Source organism: Rhipicephalus microplus, chromosome X, assembly GCF_043290135.1.
Source record: "Rhipicephalus microplus isolate Deutch F79 chromosome X, USDA_Rmic, whole genome shotgun sequence".
Taxonomy (NCBI): Eukaryota; Metazoa; Arthropoda; class Arachnida; order Ixodida; family Ixodidae; genus Rhipicephalus; species Rhipicephalus microplus.
In genome coordinates this window covers 150,713,276-150,735,672 of record NC_134710.1, presented here as the reverse complement: position 1 = coordinate 150,735,672, position 22,397 = coordinate 150,713,276, and the positions used below count along the sequence as shown (strand labels likewise).

Here is a 22,397-nt window from a genome sequence, read left to right as displayed (position 1 = left end):
AAAATAACAACCAAGGACAGTGGTTCTAAAATTGTGCAGTCTTCATCTACGAGTGCAAAGGCACCTTAGGTCATATTTGACAAAGTAGTATGGTGCTATGTGGAAAACCGTACTAAAATTACGAACGGGCTGTCATGGGTTGACTTGTTATGCAACTGGTTCCATGCACATTCCACATGTTTAGGAGAACACAAGTATGATCGTTTATGTCTATAAACTTTGCTGAAAATTGTTCAGAGCTGTTCATAATGTTGTTGCAGCCCTAAGAAACAATAAATTGAAATTCACAGCAGCTTTCTGTTGTTGCGAACTGAGTTAACATGTTTTCTGGTGATACGACTTACGAATTATACGAATACTTTTCATTGCCCCACGAGATTCATGGCATCAAAATTTTACTGTAAATCATGAGTCAACCAAAACCCCTGCCGACATGCCTTTCTGAAAAAAAAAAAAGAAAAACCAGGAAAGAAAAATATTTAATACTACTAAGCCTTTACTTAGGAACGTGCAATATTTGATTGTTTTCTGCCCTCAACAACTTTTAGCATCATCCTCCCAATCATTACTTTATATATGAGCACAAAACACCCCCAGAGCTACACGGTTGGAGCCCAGTTCACAGTTTTTGCAAAATGAAAAAGCCAAGCAAGAACATGCCACTTAAGAGGCACTAAAGAGAAAGACTAAATCAGTTTCAACAGATGAGCTATTCTTCTAACACTCCATTCCTTCTAATTTTAGGGTAGTGTATGGCACGGTGAAGGATAAAATTATAATAAGTTTCACATCTTGGATTCTGCACCAGAAACCTTATTCCAGTATATCAGTTTGATGTTATCTATTTCGAATTATTTACAAGCTCAGTAAAATAATTTTTAACTAGGACTGAGCAAATTCCATCAAAATTTATGACTTCACGACACACAGGTACAGGAACTTTAAAGCAAAATCACCACCCATCTTTGATTTCTGTGTTTTCTTCTAACTGACTATGCTACTTCTCACGGTAAGAGCAGCTTTTTTGGTATTGCATAAAATACAACTGACTTGGAGGAAACAAAAAAAAAAATGGTTTTCGCTTTTAAGTTGTCTTAGGTGAATGCATATAGGGACCGTGTGGCTTTTCCCCTTCTTTCATCCTAACTAGCAAACTGAAAGCTAAACACAGAGAGATAATATAGTGGAAAGAAGTTATGTGCTGTGAAATGAGATCATTTTCTTGCAGTGTGATTCTGGTGTAAGCTAGTGCTACTACTTTAATTTTGAGCACAATATGAAGCGCGGCCCCCGAACATGGTGGCCTCCCCCCATCGCAAGAACCGCAGATAATCCCAACGCTGCTCTTGATTTACGACAGCTACTGACAATAGTCACAATCAGCTTTATGATGAAACAGAGCAGGTGCCAACCTTCCGAAAAAAAGAAAGGGTGTTTGAGCAAATGACAACTTCACCTCCGAACTCGCCTTGCCATGCACGACTGTAAGTATTTTTCTCAGCTGTTCACAGTGCCTGTGAACAGACTCAAGGGTGTCTGTTTTCCGCATTAGGTAATTTTTCCACCAAGCAGGATGGGTGCTTCAGAACCCCTTTAAAGCATGTCGCCAGAAACAAGCTTGTTCAATACTGCGAGTCAGCCTAGTTGCAATAAATTCATCTCGACAACATTTGCACAATAACGTAGAGCAAAAATAACCAACACAAGGACGAGTGCTTTCTAATGAGTATCTTTTTTTTTTTTTAGCACTTTCTTAAGTACCCAGAAATCTGTGCGATCCAGACGATATAATTCATCATTAACGCACATGTCACCGCTGTATAATGTTTAAGAAGAGACTCGGAAAAAAAGGAGCAACTAAAAAAAAATTTATTCTGTAGCTTAGGGCACTAATTTTTTTTTGTTTACATAGGTTTTTATGCCTATTTCAAATATGTAATCAGTTTTATATGAAGTTGCGTAGTTTTTGTTTTGTACCCAGGCAATGAGTAAAGTAGAGCTCCTTTTGAACACACTTTTTCTGCCACTAAACTTTCATGTTTATGAGCCATTAATGGGTCATAATTCTCCACAGTAAATGTAGAATGCAAATAACTATCAAGAAAGTGCATATAAAATGCTCAAATGAACAAGTAGAAATGTGATATAAGAAGTCTATCAAAATTCATAGACTGTATACTAATTCCTTAGTTGAAGTTTATAATAATTATGTAATATCAGTTTTTAAAGGAGATAATTACACTCTTCACATTTTAAGGAATATGTGAAAAAAGTTCATCCCAATCTGAGAGAGAGAGAGAACTCTTTATTAAAAATCAGAGAATTTGGCCAGCATGTATAAATCGCTGACTAGCTACTCTGCATGGGGAAGGAGATTGGGAGTTGAAAGTACAGATAGAGAGAAAACAATAAGATACAATGTTAAAATAGAAGATACAATTTAAAAAATAAAGAAAAAGGCCATATCTTTGACCATTGAATGAGGACACGCCTAAATAGTTTTTCCGTGGTGTCAAGCTACAGCTAGAGTTTGTATAGCTGACCAATGCTGTCCAAGCACACAAACAAAAGTTTCATAGCACGCCTTCATAATGTGCGATTCATAGCACGCCTCCATAATATCCCAATCTGGCGATAAGAAGTGCCAAGAACATCATGTCCAAACTCAAAAAGTTGCCCAAAATTGCATCTTGAGAAAAACTCATTTTAAACGCAGAAATCAAAGGTAATCTATGTGGCAAAGATGTGTTTCTTCAAATGATTTCTTTTATCATGAGAGCTTCGCAATCATGGTTATTTTGTGCATGTGGCTTTGGTGAACTCCTCATGAAAAATGCAGTGGAAAGCAGCCAGGCGACAATTTCCAGGGGACTCTAGACAATGAGCTGTTGTTAATTTTTATAATAGCCACCTTGTGCTCTTCAAAAGCAATTTTAAACTACTTCGAGTAATAACTACATCTTGAATTTTTATGTCATGAAAGTAGAGAAGCTGAACTTGTGAAAGCAAGTAAAAACAAAAAAATTGGAATTTTGGTAAAAACTTGCGTTTTTTTCCTAGCATCTCTTCTTAATACTACATAGAATGTAGTATTAAACATAAACAGTCATTTGTTAATTATATAAGGAGTATAGTGTGTACAATATTCCTATGATGTGTAATCCTGTGAAGTACCTGGGGCAGATCTGTAATCATGACATTCTAGTACACACAGGGGCGGATCCAGCCACTCACTTTAGGGGGGGCGGTCACACGAGGGGGGTGTTCCCGACTGTTTTGTTTTTAGTAGTTATACTAGCATCACAAGAACCTCAACACAGCATTAGTACTGTTAATTTGTGCTCACAGTGGTGCCTCTCATTTGTCCTAATCGGTGATAGGAGGTATATATGACTGGCACTAAAAGAAGGGGGGTGGGGTGTTGACACTGGCTTTAGGGAAGGCGATTTCCCCTGCCACCCCCCCTCCTCTGGATCTGCCATTGAGTTCACATTTGAAAATGCATTGTGAGGAGTGTACATGTGCACCTTGTTTTAGCAGTACCGCTATTTTACTAAAACACTGCAATCAAACTTTAAGGTAGATAGCGGAAGCTCTATGCATTAGAAAACAAAAAGATACTAGCAATAACCGTTCATCTATTGCATTGCCTGAAAATAAATTTTTACTTCTCTCCCGATATATATATATAAGGCATGTTATCACAAGTACCATATACACTGTTGACTAATTCTGTTGTCTGGATTGTACAGATCTGAGGGTACTTAAGCAAATGTTTTCGGAAAAATCAACTAGTTGTTATAAAGTACTCCTTGCTTTTCTTTGACCCTGTGTTATTGCACAAATCTTGTCAAAAAAAAACTTGTTTATTTTCCCCAACAGTAAAAAAAAAAACTTTTTTTTGCTGTCAAGTAATACTTCATAAACACGCTTAAAAATAAGAAAAACACCTACTTCACTGTACCAAATTAAATCAATCCTCTCTCAGTCACTTATTTTTTGTATTAACCCAGCAATGAATCAGACACAGCACTACTAGCACTAAAGTGCAAGCTGCCTTGAATGATGAAGAACTTACCTGGTGCCTCAGTCATGCGGTCTCGAAGAAAATGAGCATTGTTATGAATCCCAATGAACCTCCGTATGTCAATGTCCCACAGGTCAAGCTTTGGCTCTCCTTTTGCAATCCACTCAGCTGTGACTTCACCCAAGCCACCGGCAGCCTCAATGCCAACAGACTTCATTCCAGAGGCTACAAAATAGTTCTTCGCCTATAAATAAGTATAAATGGCGTTGATAACTAGCAATAAAGGGTAGATCCAGAGGGGCTATGAATGTCTTGGCCTCTGCACCTCAATTGGTTAACGTGTACCACCATAAAGAGGACCTATCAGGTCCTCTCCACATGACAATTCCCCCCTTACCATAAACTGACCCTCCTCCCCTACACTTAAAAAAATCCTGAATCCTCCCCTGCGATTATTACAAGGAAGTACTAAAATAACATTGACCTTGACCTATTAGGGACCAGTTTCTTTTTTCACGAGTCTTGTGAAAACAGATGTACTTTATCATATCTGCATCTGTATGAATCACACTTGAAACTTCATCATGCACGAGCTTTTAGTTTACCAAATATGACCTGTAATCATATGGTCACGCTAGGCCCTTAGGCAACAGCAAAGATGACAAACTGACAAATTATGTCTCAGGTCTTGACACACCATAAAAAATAAAATTATGCATTTCTTTGGTACTTAGTGTGAAATGGTATGAAGCACGGAATGCACATGTCAACATCAAGTTTACCACACTGTGTGGGCATGTGATGTTGCTGTGGTCTTCAGCACACCCGCGCCTTTTGCTGTTACGCACAGTTCCGACAAAGTGGGCTGTTTTTTCATTCAGAATGTGGAGCACAAGGTGCGCTGTCAACAAGTATCATTGCTCTTCAACAACCAGTTATTTTTGGCTTGTTATCCCATCTGTCAGGTAGCTTTGAGGGATTGGAAATCAAGTTGACTCATGTTGGATCATGTGCTGCAAATAAGCACTGCACATTGCTTATGACTAGGTTGCAAACTGAACATCACTCACCACCACCTTTCTTGTGACAATTTTCAATCCAGTAGGTGCTTATGTGTGCATAAGCACCAACTGGAAAGTGCCTACTGTGAAACAGTTATATTGGAGAATGTCACAAGGGCAAGCAAGGCACTTGGATATTCTTCAGTGCACTTTGATATAACTTGGCATCAGCACTTTCATCTCCTATACCTGAGCGGATATTGGTGATTCATCACCTTGTGCTTCATACTCTGTTTCATTTTCATCACAGTCACGTCCACCAATGCAATGGCTGTCAGCAAGCACCGTTTTGTGCTAGGTTATCTACAATTTAGGTGCAAAGAACGCTCGGGTGGTCAAAATTTCCCGAGCCCTCCACAACGGTGGCCCTTACAATCATATTGTGGTTTTGGGACACTAAACCCCAACAGAATTATAATTTATGTTTAGGTTGTCTATGCAACAACTGGAATTCTCATCAGTGAAATCTTTATCTGAGTAAGTGGTAGCCTCGGATAGCTGAATGTAGATAGCCGACAAATACTTATCGTCCTCTTTCACTGTTCTGGTTATTTGATTTAAAGTAAATCTGGATATACAATAAATTGGCACATGAGTACAGAGGTATCATTTTGCAAAGAGCGTTAAAGGAAGCAACCAACTTGACTAAAATACAGAGCCTAACAGCCTAGCGTGACAATATAGTTACACGCAAAATAAGATGCTTGTTTTCGAGCAAATCATTAGTCAATCTGTTTCAAATTTAGACCGGAGGTCGCCTATTGCAGCTGCATAATTGAAATCTACACATAAATATACATAAGTTCACCAAAATTCATCAAAATCAATTGAAAAATAAAAAACTTTTTTCAAGAGCCGTGTCTGCCCTTGAACATGCCTACAGAAGGTGTGCATCACGCTGTTGCAAAAAACAATACTATAAAAAAATCTATTTACATGATGAAGCGTTGCATGGTGACACACCGAAATGTATAACCACTTATGATTGATTGATACATGGGGTTTAACATCCCAAAACCACCATATGATTATGAGAGACGCCGTAGTAAAGGACTCCTTAAATTTTGACCACCTGGGGTTCTTTAACGTGCACCCAAATCTGAGCCCATCGGCCTACAACATTTTCGCCTCCATCGAAAATGCGGCTGCAGCAGCCGGGATTCGATCCCGCGACTTGCGGGTCAGCAGCCGAGTACCTTAGCCACTGGCGGGGCATGTAGAACCACTATTTCGCACCTGTATTAGCAGCTCCCCAATGAATATAGATAACTTCTGCCAGATGGCGTCTCTATGGGGTATCCTAACCTATCGCAAGGCATATTGCCGTGACTTTAGAGCGGTTTTTTAAGCCTGCATAAATTGAAAGGCTTCGTCGGGATATGCGTGACCATATGGTCACACTGGTACCTAATGGGTTAATAATGAAGCTTCAAATACAAAGGCTTTGTGCATTTAATGTCACTGAACAACCTATACCACATTTCCCTGTCTCAGCACACAGATTGAACTGGAAGTTTCTGTTCAGCAGACTTTACTTAAAGAGAGTACTAAAGTGCATTATTAGGCCATATAAGTACTATACATTACACTTTTGCAATAGCAAAACTTCAATGCTTATGGTGAGGGAACACTTGGTAAGAACAAGAAAACAAGCAAAAACAAAAGACAGGTGGAAACATATGCTAAAAAGAAGAAACATGTTACTTCCCTATATTACAGGAAAAAGATAACACAATAGCATTACCATTAGTTCAATGCATTAGTTCAAAACACAGACAGTGATGATAAAGAATGCAAGACATGGTATGTCCATTTCTGCACACAGAGACATTATACACAAGGCCCAAGCAAACTATAGCAAGAGATTAAAAATATGCTGATACATTCTATGGCAATGTGACCGTGGCATATGCATATTGACAACTGTTGTATGGAGTAAATCATACAATTTTCAGTTTTTTTTTAATTATATAATTAGGCATTTTTCATTGTCTAACTTTTGAACCAATGAAGCTCGGAAAAAGATTCCAATGGGAAGGCTGTAGATCAGCTAGCTAGACGTTCGATTATAAGGCTCCTAACTTTACGTTTTAGTGTTGTTTCCCTTACTACAGATGCCTGCTAAATATAAAAAAGATACCACATGACAAGCCTACTGGTGCACCCATGTGTGCAGTGATTGCAGTGCTCCTTAACGATCCGCACGCAAACACCAAAGCACTTGGCCGGATATGATTTTTCAACGTGGCTGTGACGATAGTGGTGCCTGTGCAATGACGCATATTTTGCTAGCGGCAACACAAGCGTTAACCAATGCATCAGCTTGTCACTACCATGTACCGTTACGAGGAAAGTACAATATCATTTGTACAGAGAACATTAGGGAGCACTGCAGTAACAGAGCAACTAGGCACACAACCAGGCATGTCATGAATTTATTTATTTTGTGGACATCTGTAGTAAGCAGAAAAATACAAACAATGAACAGATATAAAGGTAGAAGCTGTCAAATTAGATTTTTCAAATCAATCTACAACTTTCTCAACAGAATTTCTTTACTGGCTTTGTTGCTTCAAAGGTTGGTTAGTTAAACATGCTTAATTATGCAATTAAGTGAAAAACAAAAAAGTGTGACTTTATTAATGCATAAGTAAGCAAAATGCATTTGCTTGCATTGCCATGGAGTGCACTGGCACATTTCTAAACTCTGGCTAGAGATAGCTGGGGCACCCTGTGTATCTCTGCTTGACATTATTATGTGACATTAGATAATGGAATACCGAGCACAATGAAAGCAAAAAAAGTTGATAACAAACCCACTCCGAAGGTCACCTTAACGCGGTGAATACAAATTTACATAGCTCACCTCAGGAGCTTCTCCAATGATCCAACGACAATCAGGCGTAAAGCTTTCAGGGCAATTGTAAAGTCTGTCCACTGCCACGTTTCCCAGTTTTGGAAAACGAAAAAGAATTTCCTTCAACAGGACGTCTTTTGAAACAAAGCAAAAGAAGAAAATCAGGCTTTTTTTTTTGAAATCCCAACAGGCTTATCAGTACCTTTTAATGCTAACTTAAATATTGTGAATAAGGTAGAGACAGTGACTAAAAATGAAAGCTTTCATGTGACTAATCTAAGTTCTTTGAATATTCCAAGACAGGTTAAACCTAATATGATATCATAAAGTAAAATAAACAAGCTCTGCACTTCCTAAATCACAATAGAGTGTGTCTGAATAGAGCATAAATATTTTAAAATTATTACAAGGAAATGCATGTTAAGGCATCAAGATCAATATTTTTTAAAGCAATTAGTGTATTTATACTGCAACATTAGTTCTAATAAAACGTTAAAAGAATTACTACCAATTACTCAATACAATGTATTGAAGAATTTTATATATGTAATGTATAATCAGCGTCAAATGAAACGCGACAAGCATTAGCAATGTTATAGTACACGTCGTACAGCATAGGTCGGCAAAATAGTTAAAACTCACTTAGATTCACTCAACAAATATATTATGCTCTGAGGGTTCACTCGGACTCAGACACACCAAAATTTTCCTAAACTGAACTCACTCCGATTCAGAGTTGCTAAAGTTTTTCTCAATGAGGCTACCTCACTCAGACTTATACTAAAGACTTGATTTGAGTCCGAGTTGACTCATGAGTCCATGAGCGTAAAGCTACCTCTTTTTCGACCTTTGTGTGAATGTTCTTCAATGCCAATATCTCACATAATCAGTGATCTACGATACGTCTTTTGACCTTATACCTTCACATACGAGTTATCAGTGATCCAGTAATTCACTAAAGACATTTTCATGCAATACCAGACTCGGGTGAGATAGCAAGAACTTTTGATGAAAGAGTTAACGGGAAGAGATCGTGGCACCCTTTGAAATTCACGTTTCTGACCAATAAGTTTTGAGGCGGCACCTGAATGTGTGAATAACCTTGAGTATAAGCGTGACCCGATGTAAAACTGAGAGCAATGCTGAAGATGAGCAGATAGGATTATGGGTTGCCAATAAAAGATGGAGCTCACTCAGAATAACACAACAAATATATTTTGTGCTTAGGGCTCACCCAAACTCAGACTCACCATCATTTTACTCAACCGGACTCACTCTGACTAAGACTCACGAGCTGACCTGAGTCCGAGTGAGTCCAAGTGAGTGGACTCATGAGCGAGCTTGCCTACTTATGCCATCCGTCATCACCATGGATAGGCGTGCCCATCCCTAGAGCTGCCAAACCACATGTGCTTGCCTACAAATGGTGATAACTGGATGGTGCACACTATAGCATTGCTAATGCTTGCCACTGTGTGCATTTCATTTCATGCCAATAATGCACTAGTCCATAAACACTTCTTGAACATAAAAGTGGAAAATCAAACCAAAGAAACTGCTGTTTCGCATAAAAAACGAGGCACTCCATAATGTAACGAAATTATTCAGTCAGTTCTCAAATTTTAGTTTCAGCATCAGGCAACTGTAATGCTTTTTGGTTGCGATGTTAACTTGGACTTAATCGTGGTTCACTACACACACGAACAAAGTCAATGTAAAAATCTTTTATGTGCATCATGTATATCAAAACAAAGTCATGTGTCACAAATGTCAGCATGACTGGGACGTCTCTAAGAAAATGTAAGTGACAAATATTGCCATGATAAGTATCAAGCGGAAAGATTAATGCAAGTTGGTATCACTGAATAGCTATAGGAAAATGGGAAAAAAAGGGAGACAAGATTAAAGAGCTCACAGAACTGATCCCAGTCTTCTGGAAGTGTTCCCAGTTCTCCAGATGGAAGGATGCTCAGATCAGCTGGCTTACATTGTGGTTCAAAGCCACCAGCAAGATATGCTCCTTCATGTGCTCTCAAGTAGAAGTGGCCATCACAGTCATGAATCACTACATAAGCATCATACAAAAAGACATTAAATGACAGAAAAATTCTTACAAGATCTATCTATCTTCACCTAGCTATATTATCAAAGGCTGCTAAAAATTATCTTGCTTCTGCAAGAATCAATACCTCTGCTGTTTTAAGATAAGTATGCCTCGATTTCAATAAAAAAATCACCATACAAAAAATTACTTTTTACATTCCAAAGAATTCTGATATTATACGCCCTTCTGCTGTTGGGACAATTTTGTTTTCTGAAAATCGAGGAATGCACTTACAAAACACGAGGGAAATTATCGAGAAATAAAGTTACAGAACACAAGGACAAGAATGAAGGTAACTGAGAGGCTTAAAGGCAAACTCCGGCGATATTTAGACCATGTCAAGGTTATGGCGTTTCAATGTTCCCGAGACACTCTTGTTACGAGCCCAATAGCTGAAATGCTCAGAAAGTTTTAAAATAATTTTAAAAAGCAAAAATGTGCAACACCGAAACCCAACCGAGCGCCCTGTCTGAGTATGACGTACTATTTGGGAGAGCCGGAGGCCGTATACTGGTTTCGCCGGCGCGGAGTATGAAAACTGTGAAAGCCAGTCCAGTGAAGCACCGGCCAAACACCACAGAGAAAGGAAGAAAGCATTCCCGTGCTATACCCGTGCCAAACACCGCAGCCGTCGCCTTGTGGAAAGCACAACAAAAGCTGTAGCGGCCACAGTAGTGATGCCATCAGCTGCGTCACTTCGTTGGCATGCCAAACATGACGTCACACAGACAGTGTTGCCAATAATTCTGGCAATTGAGGTGAGCTTTTCCAGGCAATCTATAAAATTCATTTGCAAACGATCAGTGCATCACTCAAACCTGTGATTTTGCATAAAGGACTAAAATGTGCAAAGGAACATACCGTGCGAATTTCATTGAGATTCATTGACCTCAAAAAATTGCCGGAGTTAGCCATTAAATGCATACTGTATGTGACAATGTCATAGCGATCTCAATTTTTCGTACAAGTCAGACCCCTTGAAGCTAACAGAAAATAAAGCCAAGGGAAGCACAAGGGGACACATAAACTCACTTTGATCAACAGACAGAAACAATAATGAAAAGGAAACTGATGGAAAGACAACTTAAAACAGTTTAGAACTGAACTCTGCATTATGAGCACGTAGCACATGCATCCATAGATAGGGGCTTGATGCAGAACATACATTGCTGGAACTATCAGAATATAAAACAATGTTACATCAAGGATTAGTTCACTAATTTCAAATTACAGCCAATTGTATGTCTAAATACACAATGTTGTATAAAAAATATTTGGAAGATTCCTCGCATGAGAGTTCCAAGTAGTTCAGGCTAGTTTTCATTCAACATGGTCCACAGTGAATCTTCAGTTGTGTACACTTGTCCCGATCCCTCTGATACCTGCCATGTTTCCCGAGTGTTGCACAGGAGTCAGAGTTTGGCCCTGCCCTGTTTATGATGTGTTTATTGTATCAAATTTCAGACTGAAACAAGAATAACTTTAAAAATGTTTGCAAATTACTGCTTTATTGAAAGTACTGTACACACTGTATATTGTTGCCAACAATCTGGCAGGGTTAGCTCTACCGCAGACAGAATCTTTCAAATAGGGCACATGAAGAGGCGCCAAAGGGGTGCTTGCATAGCATTTACCTGTGTCACTTTAGCCGGAACTGCTACATTTGATCAAATGAGCCAGTGTGCGTGCTATCTCAACGGAGATTAGTAGGCAGCTCGTACCTTTGCACATCCTGTTCTCTCATCAATTTCTTTGTGTCAAAGCTATAGAAAGCATAAAAGTCACTTTTCTCGCTGCAGCGGCCAGGTGTTGTAAACACTATGCCAGATGAGATCCTAAAGCAGTTAGCTGCTAGCCCAGCTTAAAATAACATTCCCATTAGTTACTATTACATTTTGCTTCAAATGCTGGGGTGAAACTGCAACTGCAATTTTTTTTTATGATTACACAACCTTGTCTATGTTAGCCACATATTGTACTTCAGACTGCCATGCAATGCAAGCCTCAAAGATGAACGAAACCTGTGGCAGTTTCACTGCTGCTAAACTGGCACATGAAACAACTAACACAGGAATGAGTTTTGAAAACAAAAGCTGTGCCCTGGTGACTGCCAACACAAACACAGTTAAACCCCTTTATAAGAGGCATGCTCCGGGCAGCAATTCTTGTATTTTATACGAGATGTCTCTAATAAGCAGGGGACCTCGTATGCATTTTCTTATCCGTTGTATTTTACTGTTGGCATACTCATGTCTCTTATACCCATTTCTCTCTTATATCAGTGTTTCTTAAAAAGGCATTCGACTGTACTACAAATGTGTCCTGGAGTCACCTTCTAATAGGAATTAGCCCCAACAAGTTGGAGTGGCTTCTCCTAATGGGAGGTCTGGGTGACGTCACGGCACAGACTCCTCGATGCCCGCCGCTGCGAACCTACAAACGATGCGCTCGCTTCGCGCGCTGTGCCGTTGTTTGGGTTCGCTTTCTGCTCGTCTCAAGCTGCAGATGCATTACGAAATCAGAATTGATAATGTTCCTGGTAAAACAAAAAAATGTTTACTTTTGCTTCTGCACAATCGCACGCTCGGTAATAGGCAATGTAAAAGGGGTTAGAGAAGGTTTGTGTCGCGCTGCTAACCCCGATAATGATTTTCATTCCTGGTCATGGCTACTGCATTCCGGCGGGTGTGAAAAGGAAGAACACACTTCTGCTTGGATACAACACTCATTGGTGCATAATCATGTGATTTTTCAGACGCAAGGCACAATATTTGCATTAATGGGTTGAGCTGTACATGGGTGATTCCTATAGAAGATATGAGGGTTTTCTTCGCTCTGGGGTTATTTGTACCAGATGAATCTACGTATCTACGGAGTACGGACAGTGCTTTCACTGGTGTGCCAAGCCCCGTGCTCACGTGCATTATGGACTCTTGAAAACTGCTCACCCTAGAATACCAATAACGGCTGTTGTGCCTGTTTTTCTCATATACTTGTTCACTCAACACATTGTTCAGTTTTATGTTTCTCTCGCAATAATTTTGCAGCTTCCTTTCACAGAACTTGTTGAGGTTATGAGCGAAAATTCTCATAGCTGTCAGATTCTGTCTTCGTGTACATACATAGCAACGATGTTGTCCCACTCATAACTACCAGTTTAGATAGCCACCTCATAAATTAATTTTCCTTATAGTTGATTACCTTTACGTAGACATGACTTAAGAGACCAGTCGTCGCCTCATCGAGGCGAAGCTTGTTTAATGATTACTTGGGCCACGTTGCTGACTGCGCCTAAGAGATCATTTCGACTTTCTGGCGTTTGTGTTAGAATTGTTGCTATTAGCGGCACTCCCATGTGAAGTGAACATTACTATTGTGCCGTGGCAGTAGGTCACCCCAGCATTTCACGCAAATCAAGGTATACGACTATACAACCCCCGGCGACAGTTGAGAAGAAACATGTACATATGATCTGAGTAAACGAACACATCCCAACATTTATGAAATCAATGTGTGTATGACAGTCCTATTTTGTTTACTTTCCGAATGTTTGAAGTTTGTGCTTATGAAAGTCAGGTTCATATAATGTCTCTTGTTGAGAAAGCGCAATTCTGCCAAATCATTTAGAATATTTGCAGATGCAAGTGGAACTTGCACGATAAACAGCAATGTATTTAGTGAATTGAAAGCATCCTAAATTCATTTGTGATACTTCGGCGCATATCTGTTCTCATCCCGGAGTCTATGCCTAGTTGTAATCACATTAGCACAACTTAGCATATTTTTCTATAGCACTCATTTCTTGGTGTACGCAACGAAAACAATTTTCACTAGAAATCTTTTGTTCAGACGGTATTCTGCCTAGCCTAAGCTAATTTATGAAAACCTTTTGCAGCCTCGTTAACTCTCACTAGTTGTGAAACCTTTCACTTTGTATCTTGAAATATTTCCTTCATGCAATCGAGGAGTAATCACCAACGTATCACTAAAGAGTGAGCACGTAGCGGGCGCCAAAAAAGGAGATAAACGGCGGCAGAGAAGGAGTGTCCTTGCCATGACGTCACATCGGCGCGACCGCAGTGACGCCAATGTTCGTTCTCGGGGCTAATAGTGATGATTCTGGCACTGACAGTAAGCTGTTGACAAGTCATTAGCCCAGTTCAAGGTTCATATCTCAATATAACACACAGGTAGTTTTCAAAGCCAATTTATGGGGCTTATTGAATTAAACAGAGTAATCAATTGTTCGAGCTGTCAAAAGCAGGCTCAAAAGTAGCATTCCTGAGGGTTACGACATATCTTAGATGTTACCACTTCTCCTTAGTGCGACCAAAACTAATGCCATAGCCACTAAACTCATGACGACAGTCATCACTGGAATCATGCATGTGCATGCTGGCCAGTCAAGTTCAAAATATATGATAAGGGCCAATTTCCAGATTAAAATAACCAACGTTGGCTTTTGTATATGCGCAGAAGTGGGCCAGAACCTTGAGTGTTTCTTAAATAAACCAAAAAATATAATTTACCAGTGGTAAATCTACAAAATTTTATCATGATTTACACTGTGGGTGTGTAACCTTTAAAGTTTGCTTGTTTCATGTTCCTACTGTTCTTTATTTAATGCTGGTTGTTTCTTGTCCCATATGCCAATTCCCAGCATGATTTTGCTGAGAGCTATAGCAAGCTTTACCGCTGTTCAACAGTACCATTCACATTTTTCAGTTACAAACTTGATCTGTTATGCACCCGGACTCTATATTGCCATAGCTTGACACTTCACCACTCTTGTACAATACACCGTCATCGCTACAAGCAGCGCTGACTAACACTCCCACATTTAAGTACACCGATATAACCAATGAAGTGTAGAGGAGGACGAACACCACTGCAGGTCAATTGGTAAAGCATCGGACAAATTATTCGAAGGATACAGGTTCAGTCTCTGGTAGTGGCAAGTTATCTATCATTCATTTAATTACTTCACATTTACATTCTAATGTCTGCTGCGAACTTTGGTCGATTTTTCGGCTGGGCATGCAATTTCTTTTTTCATTTGGGTGGGCGTGCAATGGGTGTCAAGTGGTATTGCATTGTGGGCAGCACACGATTTGCCCTATATTCACCATAACAGCCTCTAAACACTCGCAGATGATGATTACACTTCGTCTCGATGACAGAGTGTCTTAGCTAGCACTACTAGCTTACGCATGGAAAGTACGGTAATACTGTGCCAATTAGGAGTGCACACGCACAAACTTTAATGCACCAAAACACTTACCATAACAAATACTGGGTCCCCCATGAATGTGTCTGTCTGTAACGGTAAGCTGCGCATGCTGAGAAAGGTACGTACTTGGCTAATATTAATAATCGATTTTATCAATGTCATGTCAAACAGCGCTCCACAAACTTATGCTTTCTTTCTATAACAATAATAAAAAGTCTTTGTTTGATGGCAAGCTTCTTAGCGTGAGCATATTAACTCATCTCTCCATCCACAAACTTGGACGGCCGGGGCAAGTGGTGCGGTCTGGCGGCGATGTGCAACCAAGGAAGAACATTCGAAAATTTGTTCATCAAACAGAAACAGCAAGGCTCGCTGACCTCCAAATGCTTCCAAATTACAGCTGTCGTTGTCGGACAGCTTCAAGGAGCTTGTGGACATAGCACAGTCACAGATGTGGTGTGATGCAGCATACTCAACGTTGTTGTGACTCTCGGTTGTTGTCAACATGCTTTTCATAAGAAACATAGACGAAGTGCGTTCCCACGACCTGACACCCCAATGCCTTTCTCTGAAATGAGAGTCCAGCGGCGGGAAGCAACAAAGGGATAAGAATATGGCAACTTCTACAGACTGGGAGCTAACAATGTCCGTAAAAGTGTTTCCTCCACAAAGGCTTGTTTGGGGAGGCTGCGCAGCCGACCGACCTCATAGGCCGTGACTAAGCAATCAAGTCGCTAATCCTTTGCTGCCCTTCCAGGGAGAGACGGCAGTAAGCGCTCATTTGCCAACTTGCCCACGTGACAGATCTCCCTCCCTTGAGTGAAACCGACCAGAGGAACATTGCGTCAACAAATTCCTCTGGATGCTGCGGACTTGCAGAAAGTCCTGTAAGCATATACAATGAGTGATAATTTTGCCATCATGCTCCTGTTTTTCAACTGGAATGATACTAAAATTTTCATGAGTTTCACCTCTAATATACACCTACAAGATGTACCAAACGAAGTCACTATATATATGAAGATTTGGGTTTTTCTATATTGCTTCCAAACTACTTGCAGATTGCGATGTTTTTATAACACCTACACGATTCTTTTCTTGTATATCAAACTGGTAGTTGTTATTGAATCTTTATTTTCATGTGTTGTTTTGTTTTTGCACACTGTGTATGAAAATAATGAAAATACTAGACGTGTCAGCAAACTACTGGGCACACGGCTTGGCCTATGTACGCATGTGTGTCTTGTAATTTCATGCTTCGAAATGTTTGTCTTTCATTTCAAGGTAGTTCTTATAAATATGCTTGCAGCCTACCTCTGCTTTATGAAGAAATAAATGCACCATACAAAAATCCGACTGCACTAAACTTATTGCTGGCTGATCAGTGAAATAGGCCTTTAACGTTTCTGCAAATTAATGTTCAATCAGCATAATCTAAGGAAGATGACTTAATTACTTTCATTGAAGGATTTAGTTTCAAGTTTTCATTGATTGATATGTGGGGTTTAACGTCCCAAAACCACAATTTGATTATGAGAGACGCCGTAGTGGAGGACTCCGGAAATTTTGACCACCTGGGGTTCTTTAACGTGCACCCAAATCTGAGTACACGGGCCTACAACATTTCCGCCTCCATCGGAAATGCAGCCGCCGCAGCCGGGAATCGAACCCGCGACCTGCGGGTCAGCAGCCGAGTACCTTAGCCACTAGACCAAGTTTCAAGTTTTCAATTATCATGTTTATGGAAACATGGTACCAAAATGACGTAGATATTAATATAGAGGGCTACAACCTCGTTAACCTGAATAGAGAAAAACGAAGAGGTGGTGGTGTCTGCATTTATGTTAACAATGATATCACTTGCGAATATATGACTGATTGGTCTTTGTCTTCTAATGATATTGAAACACTTTCATTAAAATGTGAAAATTTTGTGTTCTCTGTAGTATACAGGCCACCAGACAGAAACAGCAATTTTTTTCAGTGTCTAGAGAACTTCTTCACATTTGTAAACAACGAACAATACTCATTACTTATGGACGGCAATGTAAACATAGCTCAGATCTACTGGCTCTCCTCGAATAAAATTTTAGTAGTAATAAAATTTCAGTTACTACAAGAATTAAGCCGACTAGCGCAACTTTAAAAGATTTGTTCTTATCAAACGCTCCAACTGAAGATATATATTCTAGGGTTCTTAATACAGCAGTTAGTGACCATCAACCCATACACATTGCTTTGGTTAGACACCTGAAACAAAAGCCCAGTACTTCATCACAAATGAAATTTCAACAAATAAATTCAAGTTCGCTTTTGTCATTTCGAGATGAAATTAGCTCATTAAATTTGGAGGACGTTTTGTCGTCTTCTTCACTCGACATGGCATATGGCTCTTTCACAGAGATATTAACCTCAGTATACAAAAAACACCTTAAAAAAACTTAAACGAGCGCGTAAACCATGAATGACCAGCTACATCCTTAAAATCTTAAAAGAAAAAATAAGCTTTTTAATGTATTTCATTCAGGGCGTGATCCAGCTGCTCTCAAGGCTTTCAAAGCATAGCGAAATAATTTAACGAAGCTACAGAGACACTCCAAACACAACTACTACTTTACTATGTTTAACGGCGTGATAAACGCGAAGGATATGTGCAACAGATTAAATGCGGTGATATCTAAAAGGCAATCCAAAAACAGCATTGATGAGCTTACTGTATGCGATAATGTGCACAGAGGAGCAGCGTTGGCAAACAAATTTAATGAGCCATGCTAGTAAATAGCACATACGATGCTGAAACTCTGAATTATCTGCCCCCTTCTACCAATAACTCTCTGTTTAACACTCCGACAGATGAACATGAGATAATTAGTATATTTAAACGCTTTACAATAAATAAGAGTGAGGACATCGATGGCCTAAACTACAATGAAATATTTTTGTTATCAACCTCCTCAGTCCGTACTTAACATACATATATAATCTTGCTTTGAGTACAGCCAAAGTAACAGTAATATATAAGGGGGGAGAGAAAAATAATCTGTGTAATTACAGGCCAATTTCTATATTGCCAACATTCTCAAAGGGTCTAGAAAATATTATTTATATTAGGTTGTCAAAGTTTTTTGAAGAAAATCAGATTATAGCTCCATCTCAATTTGGTTTCAGGCCTGGCCTCTCAACCCAAAGTGCACTGCTTCATCAAAAGGAATTAATATTAAAAAATATAAAAGTGAAAAGATTAACGTTAGCTGTTTTCATAGACTTTTCCAAGGCTTTCGATACTATAAATCATGCAACATTACTGCAAAAGTTGAAATGCTATGGCATTCGTGGTGTCGCCTTAAATTTATTTGAAAGTTATTTGACTTACCGACACCAGTGTGTGTCAATAATGAAAAAACTATCCCCACTAGCAAAAATAAGACATGGCGTATCACAGGGTAGCATACTCGGCCCACTTTTGTTTATTATTTTTATAAATGATATCGCAAGGATAAACACATCAATAGAGTATCTTATTTAAGCAGACGATACGAGTTTGTTTTTTTCTGGAATGAACATAGACAATATCATATCATTGGCAAATGATACATTAGGCAAGCTTTACACTTGGACAGTTAAAACTCCTTACATATAAACTGTTCTAAAACTAAAGCTGTTATCTTCAGAGCGAAATCTACACCATGTCCAATACTTAATTCATTGTACTTAAATTATGTGAAAATAGAATTTTCCCCCTCTGGAAAGATGCTAGGAGTTGTGTTTCATGAACATATGTATTGGGAGCATCACACCGATTACATAAAGAATAAACTTTATAGAGTACTAGGAATTCTTAGAAAATGTCAACGCATATTACCAGAACAGCAAAAACTTATGACATATCATGTCCTATTTACTCCCCACTTACGCTATTGTCATTTAGTTTGGGGAACCAGGACAAGAAAATCATTACATAACTTGATCATATCACAAAATGCAATACGTGCCATCTCAAATATTTCCTACAATGTGCATACAAGATCTTTAAAATTGAATTTCTCTATGAATACTGTCTCTTAACAACATTCAGATCAGAACTAATCCGTAAAAGCTACCACATACACACATTTACCAATTTAACTGTAAATGCTTCCACACGTTCAACGAAACACACTGCTAACTGGTACACTCCACGGCCTCGTACGAACTATGGGTCACAGCTACTACAATTTTGCCTACCCACTGTACTAAATAAGTTCAGATTAACAAGTGATACTCTACGTGTAATGCCTAAAAATTCTATTTTAAGTATGGTTTCATTAAATGTTTAGCTTTCCAATAAAAAATATTTCTTGAGTGTGTGTAGTTATTTTTGCAGTGCGAGTTGAAATGTTTTCCATAAGTAAACCTCTCTCTGTACCGCACGTTGCTGCCATTGTGTCGGGGTGGTGGGGTTTGTCAGTTGCAGATATTGCAGCTTTTACCCTGCTATTCTCACCATGTATGATACTTTTACTCTTTCCTATTCGACCTTTGTTCAAACTGTATATATTATTATGTATCAATTATGATGAAATAAACCAAATCTCAAATCTCAAAGTGCAACAACTCATCGACAACCATGTATTATCGGCGGATGCCATGGTAAGTGGTGTCGTGTGTGTGATTGGTTTTGAATCAAGGAGGAGGAGTCCGACTGAAGGCTTTTTTTAAGCCCTCAGTCAGACTCCTTCTTTTTGATTCAAAACCAACCGATGCTAAGTGCAGGGAGTCGCTCTCAACCTTGGTTTAACGGTTCATCCACCACAATCGTGGTTTGCTGAACTCTAACCTTCTATGTTGTAAATAGTTGTACAAAGTGCCAATAAATCTGTTTGTTTTAGTTTTTCCTAACTTGTCAGCATTGTTTTCTTCACCCTAAGTCGCTCCACGCTACCAAAGGAGTGCGGGTCCAACGTAATCCTGACGTCTCGGCAACCGTGAGCGGGGACGCGTTGGTGAGACCCAGACCTGCAACAACGTGGTCACCTATCCTTTGAGCATTTTGGTGGCTTTTGCAGTTTTTGTACTACAAGCTTGCGGGACCAGCATGCATTGCACGAGTTCCGGTTTTCGTTAACTTATATGTCATGCGAAAAGAGCATCGCTCAGCTAGGTCTCAATTTCAGTGTTATGCTTTCATGCTTATTCAAAATGATTTTGAAATTTGCTGAGTACTTCTACTATCGGGTCCATGGCAGGGGCATCTCAGCTATATAAAACAATAATTACTTTCACAAGGTCGAAAAATTGATGGAGTTGGCCTAGAAGCACCACAAGTAGGACAAATTCAATACTGAGCAGCCGGTTCTTTCAATGTGTTGATCACACAAAACTACCAGTCTATTACCAGACCACTGCATCATCTTGAATCTTGTTACTTAAGCACCCATGTTATCACTTCCCCAAGACTGTTAATGCCTTTCTGTAAATGAACATGCTTTACAAGATACTCTAAGACACAGTAGTGGCACCACATATTTTTAAAAATGTGCTTCTATAGCCAGGAACAATGCCTGGAAGAATTGCTATACCATGTCACGACACTTACCAGGCATGTCAGGATCCATGCCTTCCACAGGCAAGGTATGGAGGAAGTGGTGCTCACATGGGTACAGAGGAACCTTAACTTCTGGTATGCTCATTTTACCAAGGTGCCGGCCAAACTATAGAAGGTAGAAATACATATGACAATAAACGAACTATTCAGGTTCTACACAAATCCCATGTATGATGCACACTAAATGATCAGATTTTAAGGCAAGAAATCCTTACATGAGGTCTCCACAAAATTTTAATAAAGTTCAAGATTCTCCAGTTTTCATAAACCATTAAAAATATAGGCAATATCATAGAGGTAATCTCACCAATGTCAGGGTGATCAACTCAAAAGCCCCAAGACATGGTCAGCTGTGCAAATATTCTCCTCGCCATGTACAAAAAGCACATTTGATAATGAACTGCTCTAACAACGGATGGGCATAACAAGAACTATTGCTAATTTGGAGTGAGGGTGATCCGAAGTAGCCAGGAGATGAAATCTCATATAAGTCCAAATAGAGAATACCATTTCATCACAGTGATAAAGGAAACAATCACTTCAATCAGCACACAAATGACATGAGAAAAATGGGAGGAGCCAGATATTCAGGTGAGTTAGTACGATAACGTTAAAGCGCTGATTGAAGTGTAGCTTGGTACACTTACCAATTCTGTAGCACTGGTTATACTGTGACTTGGTGCATGTACTAATGCGGCAACCGGAAAGGCACACAATGCTTGCCAAACATGTGAAAATACTAACAGTGCAATTTCTATACCATCTTGCTCCCATTAAGCTTTAGATGACAATATGGAGAATTATACATGGAAACTAGCATGTACAGAGAGCAACCTATAATTACTATTACTTTTAAACACAGGATCTCATTATCATCCTACTGAGTGCATAGCACACACAGCTTTTGGTAAGGTAGTCACAACGAATGTGGCCCACAAGCATTGCACCATACTGATATTTGTGCCCTTCAGAAGTTCAATTATATTTTTCTAATTTAACGAGCACATTGGCTCAAAATGACAAAGACCCACTTTGTATGGAATGCATCATTAAACTGTCAAATTAAAAGATGATGTTATTAATAATTTTTTTCATTCATTAGGAATTAAGGCACCATATAGTGATGAAGAAGTGGATGACAATCCATAAAGGCAAAAAAAATGTGTGACAAAGGTTTTGCCTTGGTGCTCTTCAAAGGTGCTCTATAGGCTACTTTCTGGCCCAAGTAAGCTTGCCTAACAGATACCTAAGCCTTCAGCCACATATACAGTGAATAACAGCTGAAAACTGATAACAGTACTCACATATCCAGCCGAGTTCACAAAATATTCACAGCGTATAGTTCCCCAGTTTGTTTCCACATCATGCACATTCTGGTGGCCATGTGCAGTGACTTTTTCAACAGAGCAACCTTCTACAATTTTTATGCCTGCAACAAAAAATTTCAGTGTAGTTAGCTAATAAAATGAATATTGCAACACTGTCAAGATTGCAAGCCTACTCTAGAATTCGCGCCAATGACAGGAGAGTTTCC

At 39.3% G+C, this 22,397-nt stretch overlaps 1 protein-coding gene across 2 annotated transcripts in view; it reads right to left on the bottom strand.

Moving 5' to 3' along the window:
• The window catches only part of LOC119177030 (pyruvate dehydrogenase phosphatase regulatory subunit, mitochondrial), a 124,441-nt gene that overhangs the window by 33,897 nt on the left and 68,147 nt on the right, over positions 1-22,397 (bottom strand). For both annotated transcript variants that reach the window (XM_075878000.1, XM_037428383.2), the window contains 5 exons: positions 22,168-22,292; positions 20,855-20,969; positions 9,861-10,010; positions 7,955-8,079; positions 4,079-4,271 (listed from right to left, as the gene is read on the bottom strand). In XM_075878000.1, the coding sequence (XP_075734115.1) occupies positions 4,079-4,271; positions 7,955-8,079; positions 9,861-10,010; positions 20,855-20,969; positions 22,168-22,292 (708 nt within the window). The remainder of the gene's footprint in view (positions 1-4,078; positions 4,272-7,954; positions 8,080-9,860; positions 10,011-20,854; positions 20,970-22,167; positions 22,293-22,397) is intronic.